This window comes from Heterocephalus glaber, unplaced genomic scaffold (assembly GCF_053883595.1).
Source record: "Heterocephalus glaber isolate CG9 unplaced genomic scaffold, H.glaber_assembly_v1.0 deba00001509, whole genome shotgun sequence".
Taxonomy (NCBI): Eukaryota; Metazoa; Chordata; class Mammalia; order Rodentia; family Bathyergidae; genus Heterocephalus; species Heterocephalus glaber.
The window spans coordinates 19,058,168-19,072,079 of NW_028258325.1; the positions used below are offsets into that span (position 1 = coordinate 19,058,168).

Below are 13,912 nucleotides of genomic sequence, written 5' to 3' on the forward strand. Positions count from 1 at the left end.
AGAGCTCCACAAGTTCAAGCCACCCTCGGCTACATAGCAAGTTCAAGGCCAGCCTGGACTACATAGTGAGACCCTGTCTCAAAAAAAAAAAAAAAAAAGGCTTATATGGCTCTCATGGCTGCCAACCCATTCCACAGGATGGCTGATCTATATGCAGAACTTCTTCATATAGCCCACCCTGGGCTCTTCAGATACTCTGAGTCAGAAAAGTCTCCTATGAAGAAGTCTGGTTTGAATGCACCCAATATCCTACCTTATTACAACAATAACACACATTTTTTAGGAAGGGTCAATAAGCTGAGATATAACACAAATATACACCAACTACTGCTACTCCTTCCAGTCACAATAAAGCAATGGTATAAATCTTTCCCTATAGCTCTCTGCATAGCTTTTCCTCTGTAACTACATGTAGCTTAAAAAACAAAAACAAAAAACCCATGCGATTTCAAAAAATGGAGAAACCACTGCTTTTTTTACTTGACAATACTCTGCACCATTAATATCCCACAAAACATAAAATTTAATGGCTGCTTTAATAGTTCATACATAGATACATAATAATGTCTTGAACTGCTGCTGGATGTTTACATCACTTCTAGTTTTTTATTCTCATTAATGTATGACGTACTTTCTGTAGCAAAATGTTTACATATGTCTATAATTATTTCTTGCACCTTCAACGGGGGTCAGTTTAAGATGCCACAGATTTATAGGTTTGGATTACCAGTGCCAATAGATCATTGGTGATAGGCTTTGCATAGTAGGCTTTTCAGAAAAGTCTGGTCAGGAGCCTAGCTCTGCCACCAGGTCCGGCTGGGTCTCCACAGTCAGTTTGCTGTCTATGGCGTCCAGGGCTAGACATAGTTGGGCCAGTTCACATCTTTAGAGAGAATTGTAGTTTTCTTTTAAAAACATTTCTAGGATTCTCTTTTCTAGTGGAGTGGAAACAAAAGAAGTTGCTTGGAACAGAGCCTTGGTTGTTAGGTAGGTTGGGGACTCAGCACTTTTTGTTTAAGCCTCTCAGCTCGGATGGAGACGGCCGTGTGGCCTTTGCTGTCAGCACTGTCAATAACGGGAAAATGGGCCAGCTGAGCATGCGCAACACTAAGCCTGTGTTTAGAGCTGAATTCTGAATATTAAGTGTTAGGACACCAGCTCCCTCCTATTTATTCCCCTGCCCTGTTCTGGGAGATCATTATTTTTCATTGGAATCGATAAGAAGGAGGAACAAAATTGCAATCAATAGAAGCTTGTTTGAAAAAGGCACATGTTCCACAGTAAGATGACTCCAGCAGCTACCAGGCTTTTCTCTTCTGATGGCAGAGGCCAGGAGAAGGAGAAACTCAAGAAGGGAAGCATATCTTAGAGATGCTCAGTCAGTGACTGGGGGTAGGGAAGTGCACTGGTATAGGATGAGTCACAGAAAACCTGTAATGCACTGATTCTCAAAGTGGGACCACTAAACCTGCAGCAGCATTCACTGGGAAGTTTTTGGAATTACTGTCAGGCGCGCACCACAGACCTGCTGAATTGGGAGCTCTGGGGCAGGCCGGGTATTCTGGGCTACCACAAGACGTCCAGGTGATTCCCATGCTGGTACAAGTTTAGAGATCACTTCTAGAATTGTCTGGCTCCCCATCTGCAAACCCAGCAGCTTGGACATGATATGGACCACAGCTGAAGCATTTTGTGTTTCTCAGTGGTCTCACCTGGACCATGAGTGCCTACCTTGCTTTGCAGACAGGACTCCAGTCAGAGCACTGCTGCTGGATTTGCCCTGGCCCTTCGAGTTTTTCCGTCTCTCGAGAGCATTCTACCGCAGCGTTGAAAGGAAATAAAAACACTTGTTAGAAAAACCAATGATGTAAAAACACCACATTGGAAGAGATGCATCCACCCATTGGCAGCAAGAACCCCTCCCAAAATCCACACGAGGAGTCCACAGTCCTTGCCAGAGTTAGGGATTTTACAGATCCAGGAAGAGTTCTGTAAAAAGCTGCTGCATAGCAAAATGATAGTAATTACAGCCCCCTGTATTCAAAGGCTGCTTGATGCATGTTCATCAAATTAAATTAAATCTGAAGAAAGGATGCAGTCTGATGTGTAAAGTCTAGTTATGGAAATCCCCTTGGAACAAATATAAAATGGAGACTAGGTTTACTTTCATGTACCAGTGGTGGTATCTAGACGGTCTGGTCCCTGGATTGCAAAGAGAGCCATGATCGATTAGTGATGTTGGCCACAGACACAAGATTAAGGTAGCACACATGTGCTGCCTATGCGTCATTCTTAGGGTGAACTCGTGCATAAAAATTGACATGTTGTATGTATCATTGCTTGGCACATAGAACAAAATAAATGCTAAATGAATGCATCCACATATTTTTTAAATTACATATTAAAATCTGTCTGTTTCTTTGGCTGCATGTGTATCTACAGATTGGCATAGAATAATGTGTGCCACCTATGGAATGAAAAAGCATGGAAATTTCTGAGAACAAAAGATCATGCTAACAACCAGGACAATGAGTGGGCTCTCCCATGCATCTGGATTGGTATAAAACTTCACCCTCAGGAAGAGAAATCAGTCTATTTTCAAAGCAGAGAAACCCAGGAGATTTTTCTAATTATAACACTTACAACTAACATCTGCAGAAATAGATATTATCAAACTAATGGTGCTGGAATTAGACTAAATAACAGTGGGGAGAATTCAAACACCCTGTCCTTTCAATGTGACGTGAACATTATCGTTTGGAGTGTGATTTCCCAATCTTTGTTTCTTCCTCCCTCAGAAACCATTTTCTTATGGATGATTATGAGACAAATAGCATCTGATGACTGCACATTTTACAGAGAAAATAGATAGGAACTCTAATTTCACATGGACCAAGTCTGTAAAGTAGAAATGTTCAGATTCTGGAGGTCTCCGGATGCCTGGTTGACTACAGCTATAGAAGGGGCTCTGACAGAAGCTGCTTTGATGCTGTTTGCTGTCTGGGGGTTAATTTTTACTGGTTACCCTGGATAAAACTCTTATTGGGCTCTATCTGGGAGGGCAGGCAAGCACTAAAATATCTTTGGCACATAAAAGAGAATTAAAATAGGATGACATTTAGATGTATAATGGTGAATCACCAACATTATCATCATGATTTCAGTACCTTGTATTTGGCAATGTTCGATTTCAAGAGGTTGACCTCTTCGTGGAGTTGTTTTAATCTCTCTTGAAGGTACCTGGAAAAGAATATATCCCACCAGGAGTGTTTGGGGGAAAAATGAAAAACCTACGCTAAACTAGAAGAGGAAAAAATAAAAACAACTTTCAAGAAAAGCTATCTTTTACACATAATGCCTTCCTTCTCATTCCGGAAAGGAAGAGGAGAAAAATGTACATCTCTGTGACCTTTCCTTAAATGGATGTGATCAAGGTCAAACATGCCCAAATCCCTGACACCCCACTCTAAAACAGCCCCCGCAGAGATCCCCTAAGGGACTTCAACACAGTTTTCACATAATTCTCATTAAGATGATTCCACCGGGAAGCAAGGCAAGACGAGGCGACACCAGGCATAACATTAAGTGAGACACATACACACACTGAAATCTGCCTCGGGGAGAAGAAAGAGCTAAGGGAATTTCTCAATTTATTTTCTTATTCTTTTCCCGCTCCTTGATAGCAATAACAAGTAGCTCTTGCTGGCTCCTCACCCTGCTGGCCTCCCCGGGAAGGTATGGGGGGAGAGAAAGTCCTGTGCACGGGTGTGCCGTGCCTCTTCCCTTACTTTATGCCTAGTATGTGACATTGGTAGCATTGGGGGTCACAACTTTGTTTTCACTTGGAAGGCAATTTTTTCAGATGCAAACAGGCAGCAAAGGACTTCTAGCCTGTCCCACCCAGAAGGCCAGCACGGCACTGAGCACGATGCCCACTTGCCTGTTCTCCATACACAGGGCGTCCACGTCAATGATGCGGTTCTCGTGGCCACCCAGGATGTGGTTGAGTTCCTGGTTCAGCCGGTCCACTTTGTCCTGGTAGGAGGCCCGCTCTTCCTTGACATCCTGAAGCTCGTCCACAGAGGCCTGCAGGTCATGCTCCAAAGACTCAATCTGTAACCCCAGAAGTGCCCCCACTCAACATGGTCCCCAGATGTGGGCATTTTATGGCCAGAGATGGAGCCGCCCACCCGGCTGAATGACTTTTAGAGAGTTTCTTATTATCACTTGCATGCTATAAAACCACATCCACTGCATACTGGGTAAAAGCTAGAAGCGAGGGGCTGCCAGGCATTTACTACATCCGGGGTAGGCAAGGCACAGCAGCTCAGGAGACGAGAACTGAACCCCAGCCCTGCAGTTGCCCTTCAGCCACCGGCTCTCAGAGGGTGAAGCCAGAACCTGGAAACCACTGCTGGCACCTTATAAATGCATAATGCTTCCAACCCAGTCCAGAACCAGTGTCTTGTTCCGCTATTCAAAACCAATTAGCAACAGGAAGAAAATGAGTGACAGACTCTCTTAGCTGCTCCCTGCTGAGATTTTACCCAAGGAGCATCACTGGGCATTTTGGTGGAAATGGCAAATTAAGGCCAGCTTGTTGAGTTTTGGTCCCTCCCAGCCTATCCTGGGCAGGGGAAGAGTTTCCAGTTGTGTTTTAAACAGTGGCACCTGTGTCAGCCGGATACCCAAGAGTCAGCTGGGAACCTGATGCAGCACCCAGGAGTACAGCACTCAGCGCCAAGCTCTGTCCATCTCCAGTGTTCAAGGGGATACAGGGCACCCATCTGCCCTTGGGTTGCGCCCAGCTGTGCAGACCCACCCACACCCTTGACTGACACTCATGACAACCTGTTCCTTCGCTTGCTCCAGTTGCTGAACCAAGTCTTCCCTCTCATGGGCTGCAAAGTGGCGCACACCAATTTCTTCATCTCCGAGCCTTTGCTTGGCAATCGTCATCCTCAAGAGCTGCATTTTCCATTGGTAGGAAAATGAAAGCGAGAGGGAGAGAGGGAGAGAGGGAGAGAGGGAGAGAGGGGAGAGGGAGAGAGGGAGAGACGGGGGGGGGGAGAGAGAGAGAAAATTTGAATGAGTAAATCCAAATAATAACTCAAGGACACTAGAAAGAAACTTGTGATAGAAAAGATTCTTTCAAGAAATTCTAGGGATCCAGGAGTGGTGGCAGACACCTGTAATCCCAGCTGAGAGGCAAGGAGGCAGCAGGAGTGTGTGAGTTCGAGAACAGCCAGAGCAACTTGGCAGTTTACTGACACCCTGTTGCAAAACAACAAATGGGCTGGGGGTGTAGTGCAGTGCAAAGGCTGTGGGTTCAATCAGTGGTGCGAGAGAGATGGGGTGGAGGAGAAAGGAGGTGAGAAAGGGGAGGAAGGAAAAAGGAAGAAGGAAGGGAAGGAGAAAGGAAGGAAGAGGAAAAGCAAAAGACAAATGGTTTGCCAATATGATGAATTTTTTTTTTTTGGTACCAGGGATTGAACTCAGGACCTTGCCCTTTCGAGGCAGGCGGCGGCACCACTGAGCTACATCCTCGGGCCCAATGTTATGAATTTAAAATAAAAACCTCTCCACTGTAATTTGCGGTGCCTCACACGCATCCCCCTGTACACACAGAGTTCAAGGCCAACAGGAAGGTGGGTGTGGTGTGGAACAAGGCCACAGTGAGCAAACAACTCTGCGTCTCATTTACACTTCCCCAAGATTTAAAACTGAGACCCAGGGCTGGTGAAGATCCCGTTGAGATGCCCCCTCCCCCACCACGTGGAGCGACTGGGCCACATGACCCAGAGCCTCAAAAATCTCTCCACCTATGACCCAGTAACTGCTCTGACCATCTGAGCTAAGAATAATCCCAGATATGGACTAGCTTTAGGGAAAAATAAAAAGTAGATTTTTTTTTTAAATTTAAAAAGTAATAAAACTAGAAACAATGCCTGACGATAGTAGAAGGCTCAGGGAAATGTCACCCAACCAGTCAATGGGTGCAGAAGTGCAGCTGTCTGAAACCAGGGTCACATGAATGGTTTGATACAGGGACAGCCTTGAGATGCCACATTCAGCGGGGAAAAAAGAACACTAACTTTTCTATGTAGTAGGATCAAACTTGTACTAAGAAGTACGCATACAAGAGTAAATGACCAAATCCACAAAAAAATTAAAATATCATATAACTATATAATATTATAATATTATGCATAGGGGGTGCTGAGGCTGTATGTGCTGTTATGTTCTTTGTTTTCTAACTTTAAGTGGTAGGCATAAATTTCATATGCCTTTACTTGTATGTTTGAAAATCCCTAGGAAGATAATTCCAGTGTTCAAATGTTACTTTCCAAGGGATCCCTGCAAAACCTATAGTTTTTCCAGACTCTGCACCCCCACCTTCCCAGAAAGACACAAACAGTGGGGATCGGTGGAGGGGCCCTGCGAAGATCTGAGGGTCTCAGCGAACCCCAGGCCTGCCCACCCCATGCTAAACAGGCTGCCACTGCAAAGTGAGTTTGCAAAGCTGCAGGACTGCTTCCTGATGCTGCTTCTAAGGTTTCAAGCATCAATCCACCCCTCCCAGCAGGGCACGCAAGGACAGGTTGTTCACACACGGACAAGGTCCCAGAGACAGTTTTTCACTACCACACACGTGTGACCGAGCTGGGGGCATACACTTCCTTTTTCCTGCGTGAATCTTGAGACATTAGTTGTTGCTACAGTCAGTGGCTTACTATTCAGTCTCTCAAGTATTTAGGGGCAGGTGAGACATTGAAGTTAATTTAAGCTGTGGTAGAATATTAACTAAAGAGAAGTAATAAATAACAGCAATGAACTCGGAAAGAAATGATGACTAAAGAAAAGCAAAAGCGTTTTCCGATGACATTTAGTTTGGATCCTTTCCTAAAAACGACTCAATTGAATCCAATAAATATGTGTTGGACACCGTGAGCGGTCGCACCCCTGGGACCCAGCGCGGTGTGTGCAGCTCGGGCAGCGGACGCGGGCACTTCCTAGCAGGCGGCTCTGTGTAATGCGATCTGCCACAGCCGCACCCATTGTCCACGGCTTCTGTGTTTGCAAAGTGCCTACCCAGTGAAACCCATTTTAACCCCACATCATGGTCGCTGTTGGACACGCGCTGCGTGGTCAGAGATCCAGTGCCCGACATGCACGTTCCCAGCTGAGGTCGAACGAGGCCACCTTCTTCTGCCTTCTCAATTCCACCTTCACGTTATAAGCTTGGGTCCTTTTCAAGGTCTACTTAGTGCCACGTTTTCACATTTTTGTTTCTTTTTTTGTGATCTTGCTGTTCTCCCCTCAGCTCCCCCGCACACATCATAACCACGCAGGCCCCTGGGGTACAATGCGCTGGTTGAGTATATGTAAACATCAGGGCAGTCAGCTTACCCTGCACCCAACCACTCATCCTTTCTCTGTGGAGAGAACAGTCAAAATCCCCCCTCTAGCTGTTTTGAAATAAACAATGCTATAGTTACTGCTAATTATAGTCGCCCGACTGTGCCACAGAACATGGGGACTTCTTCCTCCTAACTGTAACTATGGTCTTGTTGATCAATCTCCCTCCAACTTCCTTTCCCACATCCTCCCTGGTCTCTGGTAACCACCCTTCTACTCGCCACTTCTACAAGAGCTAACTTTTTAGATTCCACAAGTGACTGAGATCATGTGGTACTTGTCTTTCTGTGCTTCGCTTATTTTGCTTAACATAATGTCTTCCACATTCATCTATGTTGTCACAAATGCTGGGCTTTCGTCTTAAGGGCTGAGTAGTATTCCATTGTGTATGTGAACCACATTTTCTTTATCCATTCATCCACTGATGGACCCGTAGGTTGATTCCACATCTCAGCTAGTACGAGAAGCACTTACATGAAGAGTTGAGCACAGGAATGTTTCACACACTGATTTCATTTCCTTCCTATGCATACCCAGCGCTGAGACAGCTGAATCATCTGGTGTTTGCTTCTGAGGACCCACACGGTGGCTGCACTCATTTGTACGGAAGGGGTCCTTTGAGAGGGGCCACAGGCGTCCGGCTGACAGCTGGCCCTAAGAGCGGGAGGCCTCGATGCGCCTGTGCAGAGTAAGCTTCCCTCAGGCCTGAGTGCCGGCGCTGTTGGGCTCCTCCGTGGTTCACGTTAATGAATTAACCATATATATTAAATACGGCGACTCTAAACAGAAGCACACAGGTTATAGTTGATCGGTTGTGTGGCCAGAGGCTCACAGGAAGCTCCCTGTGGACCCCAGGAATCACAGTTCAGTATCTGCAAACTCAGAGTCCAAGGGCGACTTCACGGAATTCATTTACTGCAGAACTGGTTCGGCACCGGAAAGCGGAAATGCGCAGGTGTCTCCCGCCGCACAACTCTTGGCCCAGGAAGTGGAGGAGACTCAGCAGGGCCAACCTAGAGCCAAATGAGAGCGGGTCCTCAGGTGGGAGGGGCTTCAAGGAGGAAGCCCCACTGCCCAGCACCGCCTATGCTCATTTCCCTGGGACGGAAAAGCCAGCCAGCCTGAACTTTAAGTAACAGACACCATTGTAGCTTTGTATTCGCAATACGCTTCACTGAACATTTAATTTAGAATCGCACAATTGTGTTTGCTTAATGCCAATTAATTATTAAACATGCTTATTGAGGTCTGACAGCCCTGTAAGAGAGTCATCTTTTATATATCGGATGCCTGTTAAGCTTCAATAAATATGTTAACAATCATTTGGTGTTTAATGTGCATACAACATCGGCTGTTACATCGCCGGGCTGTGCTGGTTGAAACATTTTTAAAAGTGAGGCCCAAGTTGATGATAGCTGGATCATTAGTTGGGTCTGAGACTCAAGGGCAGTCTGTTGCAGGGGATATGGAGGTCACTGTCGTAGGTCACAGCCTGGCAGATTTAGGGAGAGCCCTGCTTGTTCCCAGCGGGCAGCTCACATGCTCTGGCGTCAGGCTCCAGGCTGTGCAACGTTGAGAACTTATCCAGACCTCCCTGGGCTGGTCAGCATCCTTCCTGGTAACACAGCAGTAAAAGGCACGCCTCACAGGAGGGCGCCAGTGTGCAGGCAGGGAGAGAGAAAAGGGGTGCAGTCCCACCCTTTCTGTGTATTAGGGCAAAAAGAGGAGGGAGACCAGAAAGAAGGAAGGAGAAGAGAAAGAATTCCACAATGTGACTGTTGCTGCCTATTCCTATGCTCATTGTCCCAGCCTGGGGTGAAGTAGGACAGTGACTACACTTACTTATCGAACACACAGTGATGACATTCAGCAAAATCAGACTTCAGGTAATTCTATAGTTCAGGCACTGACATCCAACCATGTGCCCTGAACACGGGGACAATTTAAGGGCCATGAGGGGTACTGGGGCCTGATACAAGCTTGCCCTCTTGAGGGCTGACTTTGGCCCCTGACCCCCACCCCCGGCAGGCAGCTTCTCGTTGACAGTAGTGCCGCCCTGGTGCACACAAGGCGCTTTGCGCACACAGGCTGCTCTCAGGCTGCTGCTGTGACTGTGTTGCTGCCCGGCCAGCAGGAGCCCCCGGAAAGGGCCATGTGCTCTTCCACTCAAGCTGGCCACAGCCACGCTCCAGGCCAGTCTTATCTGTAGAGAGCAGGCAGGGATGTTGATTTCCCACCTTGGAAAAGGTTGCGAAGGGATGGCTCAGGGCACTTAATTCCCCACCGCGTCGTGGGGCTGTCAGAATTCCAGGGCCAGATCCGGGCCCACCCACACAGTGGATTAGAGCCCTGCCCGGCAACCGCACTGCCACCAATAGCCACATCTGAGTGCTGATTTAGATGAAAATAAATGTTTATGAATGAATTACGGGTGTGCCACATGGGCCTGTGTCACTTAAAACGAGCGAGGCCCCGCTACAGCTGGGATGTGGCTGAGGGACATTCCCAAAGCCATGCAGGGAAATGGCTTCGGGGTGCCCTTACCCAGCTGCCAAGGACCTGTTCCAGCTCTGTCCTCCAAGCCTCCCCTGGCCTCTGAGGGAGGCAGACTTGCTTCTTGCTTTGATCTCTTTCAGGCTTCATCTCTCATAGCCCTGAGCATTCTCTACCTCATATAATTTCCATTCATCTGAATCCATTTTACCCAATAGACAGGTATGGGAGCAGCTATCCTCCAGGTGTTATGTGAGTTCAAGCTATCTAACCTGATAGAACGACAAATGACTTGATTTTTTTTTTTTTAAGGGTAAAATTTAGGGCCGGGGATTTAGCTCAGTGGTTCTGGCACCTGCCGCGCAAGCACCAAGTCCCCAGTTTGATCCCCAGTACCAAAAAGAAAAGAACAACAGAAAAGGATACAATTTGTCTTCTAGTCAGGCTAGCCATGTATGGCTACCCAGGCTGTGCACTGCACAACTCCAACTTCAGGGATTTCTACTGCCACAGTGTGAAGACACTATCCAATCGATGACCGCTGTTCATGTAACTCTTTACAGAGCGTTAAAAGTGCCATCCCCGGGCAGAGTTGGTACGGCCACAATTCCGATCCAGGGACTATGTGGTAGGGCATTAGTGAAAGCTTAGCTAACAAGAAGCGGACGCTCGCCTTCCTGGCCCCAGGCCTTGTGCTTTGCTGCACACAGCACACCTGCGGAGGGGTCAGCACCAAAAGGCGATTATTAAGCATCATTCGCGGAGGGCGGAGCCGGACAATTTAACAAACGGGGCTGCCCGCAGTCCTCTTCTTCAGTTGTTTTTCTCAGTGCTCTCCAACTGCCCCCCCACCCCGACCTTGGACAGCTGAGAGTAGAAAGGCCGCGGGTGGACGCGCTGCCGCGTAGAGCAGAGCCCGCGCCCTGCACTCACGTGACACTCGGTTCTAAGCAGAAGAGCACCTCCTTAAAACGCGTCCGCCAGCCTCGCCTTCCGACTCCGACCCCGGGGCTCGGAGGCCACAGCGCCTGTGCTGCTCAGCCGAGGTCTCCCCTTACCAGGCAAGCAATGAGCCAGGGCACAGTGCAACAGGCCGACAGGCTGGGTGGCTTCCCAGTGGGAGATAAACGCCACAGTGCTTATTAGGGCTGAAGAGGGGATACCACCTGCCCCCACCCACTTCCGCCCCCAGCCACACTGCCCCCCCCAGCTCACGACTGCCTCAGGGCCTTTGCACTTTCTCTGCCCCTGGAGTTGCCAGCCCACCCACTGACCAGAACCACTGCTTTTATGTCATGTAGGTCTCAGATCAAACGTCCCCTCCAACAAGTCGATGTCCCTGGCCACCACACCTGAAGCCATCCTTCCCAAGTCACTTCCCGCACACCTTTCCGGGAACGGTCACGTTCCCGTTCGCCGCTGGCAGCCTCCCCGCCTGGCTAGCTGGGGAGCCCTTACAAAACGAACCGTAGATCCAGGAGGCCCTTACTCGGTGCTCCCCGCAGCCTCAGGAGGCGGACAGTGCAGCCCCTCCGGGCGGACAGAGAGGCCAGGGCTCCTTGCTGGGCCCCGCTCAGTTCAGCAGCCCGGGGCCTCAGCAACCGAAGCGCGATCTCCGCAAGTCTCACCCAAACGCTGTCTGGGTGCTGACTCACATTCACCCACTCAACTCCCCAGGCACCCGGCAGGTGCCTACTGTTTGTTTCCAGGCAAGAAACTTAGACACAGAGATGTATGTCTCTGATCCCAGCCCTCTGGGAGGCTGAGGCAGGACTGCAAGCTCAGGCACAGCCTGGGCAACTTAGCAACTTAGGCTTTGTCTCAAAATTAAAAATGAAAAGGGGGAGGGGGGAAGGGTGCTGGGGATGTAGCTCACTGTGATGGCCCTGGGTTCAATCTCCTATACTGGGAGGAAAAAAAAAAAGAAGGTAAAGTCATTTGCTCGAGTTGCAAATGTTAGGAACGACCCGGCCAGGTTGAGGCAGCCCTGGAGTGCCCAGAGTCAGTGCCGGGCAGCTCTTTCCCAGGAGGGCTGGAGGTCGCGACACGGCGGCGCCCCCTACAGAGCGTGCTCTGTTTGCTCCTGATTAGAACTGTCGTGGTAATCCTCACTTTGGTGCAGCGCCCCCTGCCGGGCACGGACAGCCAGCGCTCGCTCCAGCCTCAGGGTTCGCACTCTTCCCAGACAGCTGATTTCCGCCCCGCAGCGCCCGATCTTGGTCTCTGTGCTCAGTGCGCATGAGCAGACTCCCTCGCCCGCACTACAACAGCAGCCCTGCTGCGTGCTGCTCTCAACCTCCCGGCCAGCTATATTTCCCACTTAGCACCCGTCACCCGACCCGCTGTGCTCCATCCAGTATAAAACCCCACGGACTTTAAAACCTGCCTCTGTGTGCCTCTAAAATGCACAGGAAGCGCGGTCGTACTCCTGATACCATGGACCGTCTAGTCCCAAAGATGTCCAGCTGCGAAAAGCTGTCTCAGCATCTGTGAGATAGGGCTGTCTGCTCAGTCTGTCTCTGTCAGCGTGGAGCCCCATCCCAGTGCAGACAGCTGGTCCTCAGAACACACTGAACAAATTGAGGGGAACCATCCCCAACTGCTAGGAAGTCCGATTTCGATGCACGGTCTATGGGACTGAGCAAGGCAAACCCGCGAATACCCTCAGAGGCCAAAGCTGGCTCAGCCCCAGTGTCTCACCACCTGCATCCCCTGGTCCTTGATCCTATCATCCCCTGTAGGATCCCATTTATGGTGGTACTTGCAGGCCCACCCAGGGTGTGAGCTCACATGAGCCAGGACCAGCTCCAAGCAGTCCCTGAGGACCAAACGCGTCTGATTCATTTGCCAGTGAGACGCTCAGGAGCACAGACCCAGGCTGGTGGCTTGTGAGCCAGCCGAGCATTGCCCGGGGTTCACAGTAAAGATCCCAGTTAGAGCAAAGCTAGACAGGGCTGGTGCGGGCGAAGCTTCCCATCACACCGGTTCAGGACCCTGACAAACATCCACAGCTGAGTGCTATGTTTTTAAAACAAAGTATACTTTAATTAGTCACCTGCGTGCTCATTGGCCTGTCTTTATTGGCTGGTGGCTTTGACTTAATTGGTTTGCTTGCTGAATCCATCCAGAAGTCCCATGTCAATAGAGGTACGTTCGCAGAACGGCTCTATCCTTTCACGGTTCCAGCACCAGATAAAACAGAGGTACTTAAAGCCTGTCAGCTGGTGTGACATAAAGCTCATTATTAAGGGCAAAGCCCTGGGTCTATGCAATCTCACAACAGCTAAATTTAAATTTGCCAGTGAGGCCCGGGAAGGAGAATGCATGACATTAGAGGGAACAGTCATCTGTCCCGTGCTTCCTTGCTTTGAGCTTGTCACGCTGTGGTGTTTGTCTGTTGCACAAAGGGGCTTTGATCTTTCTCATGAAGAAAACAAAAGCAAACAGACAAGAGAGCCCACTGCAGCTGTCCCTGTGGGATGTGAGCTATCGCTGCTGACTCGCTGACAAGCACTGCACCAAGGCAATAACGCTTGCTGCTGCTGGCCACATTTGGGGTGCTGAGGAGGAGGAGGGTGGCATTTTGGGGCTCTGTATGCCGGATGTCAGGTTTCTCACCTGGACAGCTGTTTCTACGGGGCAGCCCATGCCAAGTTCATTGCCAACAGCTGATCAAAAGGAAGGACGCCCTTAAGACTCCTGGTGGAATACTTGTAGGACAGGACTCAAAGTGGATGCGGGCCATGTTGTGCTACAGATAACAGCAACACTGTCCCTCTCCGGAGTGCTTCCCAGTGGCAGGCAACATGCTGTAGCTTTTACAAATAATACTGCATGCACACACACCCTGCCATTCAATCCCACTGTCCTACTTGCTCTCTTCCCAGCACTAAGCACTGCCTGATGATTTTATATATCTTATGTTCTTGCTGTCTCCAACCAAAATAAAAGTTCCGGGAAAGTGGGCACCTCGTTCCTTAATATATCCTCAACTGCCAGT

General features: G+C 49.1%; 1 protein-coding gene across 15 annotated transcripts in view; it reads right to left on the reverse strand.

Moving 5' to 3' along the window:
• Positions 1–13,912, reverse strand: part of Ccdc149 (coiled-coil domain containing 149) — a 100,401-nt gene that overhangs the window by 32,771 nt on the left and 53,718 nt on the right. For 8 of the 15 annotated variants that reach the window (XM_013073126.3, XM_021260216.2, XM_087187416.1 and 5 more), the window contains 4 exons: positions 4,852–4,968; positions 3,941–4,113; positions 3,168–3,240; positions 1,732–1,816 (listed from right to left, as the gene is read on the reverse strand). In XM_013073126.3, coding sequence (XP_012928580.3) covers positions 1,732–1,816; positions 3,168–3,240; positions 3,941–4,113; positions 4,852–4,968 — 448 coding nt within the window. Of the gene's footprint in view, positions 1–1,731; positions 1,817–3,167; positions 3,241–3,940; positions 4,114–4,839; positions 4,969–7,893; positions 11,024–13,912 lie in introns of those variants that run through there. The other 7 variants (XM_087187414.1, XM_087187417.1, XM_087187411.1 and 4 more) reach the window with 3 other exon arrangements.